Below are 3,387 nucleotides of genomic sequence, written 5' to 3' on the forward strand. Positions count from 1 at the left end.
TGTCAATACATTCAAGAAATACTGTGGAGTAAAAAAGTAAAAAAAAAAATTATTAATTTTAGAGAAAGAGAGAGACAGACAGTGAGTGAGTGCAAGTGGAGGAGAGGGGCAGAGGGAGAGAGAATCTTAAGTAGGATCAACGCTCAGCATGGACCCTGACATGGGGCTTGATCCCACAACCTTGGGATCATGACCTGAGCTGAAATCAAGAGTCAGACACTCAACCAACAGAGCCACCCAGGTGCCACAAGTAAAAAATTTTTAAAGCCACAAAAGAGCATAAATAGTATGATTTTATTTAGAAATAATTTATTTTTTGTCTATACATAGAAAAAATTGTGATTATGTATATCAAACAAATATTAGTAATTATTTCCGGTCTCTTCTTTCCTGACATTCCTATTGTATATTGTTCTTTTTCACTATGTGCAAGTATTACTTAATCAATTTAAGTGTTTTGGTATTTTTAAAAAATGTGCCTACCTCTGCTTTTCTCACCTTTTCCTATGAAGCAAAGTTATCAGTACAAAAGCCATGCACACTAGTATCACTTGCAGCAACAATACTTACTTTTTGATGGAAAAGGGTTGTCGTCATCCATCAAGTTGCAGAGTCACCTAAGACACCAACACATGACATCAATCAATTTTATGAATTACTTTAACACCAAATATTGAAGCATGAGACTTGGGATTCAGAAATCTTTGGGTCTAATTTTGATCTCCAGCAAACTTACCATATGACTCCAGACAAGATAGCAAGTTAGGTCTTAGTTTTATGCCCTATAAAAATAAAGATAACTACTATTAGTGTGGATCTGCTAAATGTACATTTAATCTTGTTCTCCTACAAAACTTACCTTTTGAGTTTGTTATGTTTGATATACACATGCTACTCACGTTCCATAATTGGTTCATTCCTGAATGAATATTAATTTAATAAATAAAATGCTGAAAGTTTTAAGCATTTATTGCTTTAAAAAAACCTGATGATTGTTAAGTTGCAAATAAATTTTGAAGTATTAGGATGAACAGAGTTGAGTCTTCACATGTGTCCTGATTTTCAGACTGGCAAAAGCAAGCTTTCCTGCTTTTTCCAATTCAATATTATTTACACTGAATTAGACCAAAGGAAAACACCTACTTTCACTCCAGAAGTTGTTACTGGTATAAATGTTTGAATTACTATCACAAAGATCTCAAGTTAATTCTGAACTTAAGTTTACCTAGTTGAAGTTTGACTACTGAAATCTCTTTAACTCAATTACTTGAATAGTTACAATTTCTCCCTAGACTAAAATTAAGGTAATGCATATGTCAAGTAGATAAATACATGTCAATTCTTGCTCAGCATTAAAAACCTACCGCTACCAGAAATACAGTTTTTTTTGAGTCACAACTACATAGCCTATGAAGACTCATTTATAACACTTTTATTAAATGCTCACATAAACCGTCTATTGGCACAAATAGCCTAAAATTAGTACTAAATGTACAAGTAGTTTATATAAACAAGTCATATCTACTCCCTATAACTACAGAGATGAATTTTGAGGCCCATAACAACCTCCATGGAGCTTCAATTGGTACATTCCTAAATACTCAAAAAAGTAAAAAATCCTCAGATTCCATTAGAACCATAGCTTCATCTATGAATAAAGAAGTTGTGTTATTCAGTAAGATAATCATGCCCTCCAAAACTATCACCACAAAAAAATTCTCATCACTTCAGAGTTTTGGTGGAAAGGCAAGGAATTCTATGGGAGGTTAAATAATCTGTCAGAGAAATGAAAAACCCAGCCAAAACATGTAATGAGGATCTTAGAGCTCCCATAATAGCAACTCCAGAGGGTCTCTAGGTTCTGCAACTCAGAACTGGCACCAAAACAGGCAGAACAGAAAAGAACTCTCCACTTCAGCTACTGACTCAGAGTTACTATGCCCAGAATACACTGGTCCTATGGGGCAAAAATGAATTCCAAGTAACTAAAGAAAGATCTCCTGGAATATGATCCAGTTTTTGGAGACTGCCTGTATAAATAATTACTATTTAGATATTTTACGGTTTCAACTTCTATACATTTAAGACTTAGCTTTTAAGAATTCAATTCTATGATATTTTCAAAATACATTAATAAATTAATAGGTAAAATGGTAAATTGTATGCTATGTGCATTTCACGCCTACTAGGATGGCTGTAATAAAAAAGACAGATAATAACAAGTGTTGGCAAGGATATGGAGAAATTGGAACCTTCATACACTGCTGGTAGGAATATGAAATGGTGCAGACACTATGGAAAATACTTGGCAGTCACTCACAAAGTTAAAAATAGTTAACCATATGACACAGCAATTCCACTCCAAGTGAGAGAGAATTGAAAGCATATGCCCACACAAAAACTTGTACATGGGAATGTGTGTGGCAGCATTATTTATAAGAGCCAAAATTGGAAACACTCATAGGCCCAACCAATAAATAAACAAAATGATATACCTATACAATAGGATAATATTCAGTCATAAAAGAAATTAAATACTGATACATACTATAATATGGATGAACCTTGGGAACATATTAAGTGAAAGAAGACAGCAATATGACCATGTGTTAATGACTTCATTATATGAAATATCCAGAAATGGCAAATTCATAAGGAGAGAAAGTACAGAAGTGGTTGCTTAGGGCTGGAAGGTTTGGAGGGAAATGGGGAGTACTCCTATTGGATATGGGTTTTCTTTTGGGGTGATGAAAATATTCTAAATTAACTGTGGTGATGGTTACATGACACTGTAAGTATACTAAAACCATTGAATTATGTACTTCAAATGGGTGAAGTATAGGTTATATGAATTTTATTTCAATAAAGCTGTTAAGAAAATAAGAAGCTGGAAGGATATAAGCCTGGGAGTGATGGAGTCACTATGTGGAGAAAGAATGTCTAAGAAAGAAACCAAGGAAGAAAATAGCAAAGCTTTAAGATTCTGGGAGTAGAGGGGCACCTGGGTGGCTCAGTCGGTTAAGTGTCTGACTTTGGCTCAGGTCATGATCTCACAGTTCGTGGGTTCGAGCCCCACATCGGGCTCTGTGCTGACAACCAGCTCAGAGGCTGGAGCCAGTTTCAGATTCTGTATCTCCCCCTCTCTCTGACCCTCCCCTGCTCACATTGTCTCTCTCTCTCTCTCAGAAAAAAAAAACATTAAAAAAAAGATTCTGGGAGCAGGGAAAGAGGATAGGGTAGGGAAATATTCAAGTTCTGATGACACCATTTAAACACCTGAAGCTAGCCATGCTTGAAGTAAATTAACTATTAAGCCTTTTCAGTTAAAAAAGGGAATACTTGTTCACTTACGGTTTAATATACTTTGAGCTAGGTTTCTGGTATCTG

The 3,387-nt window shown here is 35.1% G+C and overlaps 1 protein-coding gene across 1 annotated transcript in view; it reads right to left on the reverse strand.

The window, feature by feature from the left end:
- Positions 1–783, reverse strand: part of ZNF280C (zinc finger protein 280C) — a 53,821-nt gene extending 53,038 nt beyond the window's left edge. The window contains exons 1-2 of the mRNA XM_077766151.1: positions 737–783; positions 571–617 (exon numbers count right to left, since the gene is read on the reverse strand). Coding sequence (XP_077622277.1) covers positions 571–601 — 31 coding nt within the window. The 5' untranslated portion in view covers positions 602–617; positions 737–783. The remainder of the gene's footprint in view (positions 1–570; positions 618–736) is intronic.
- Positions 784–3,387: the final 2,604 nt, after the last annotated feature.

Source organism: Crocuta crocuta, unplaced genomic scaffold, assembly GCF_008692635.1.
Source record: "Crocuta crocuta isolate KB4526 unplaced genomic scaffold, BGI_CrCroc_1.0 scaffold1133, whole genome shotgun sequence".
NCBI classification, from domain to species: domain Eukaryota; kingdom Metazoa; phylum Chordata; class Mammalia; order Carnivora; family Hyaenidae; genus Crocuta; species Crocuta crocuta.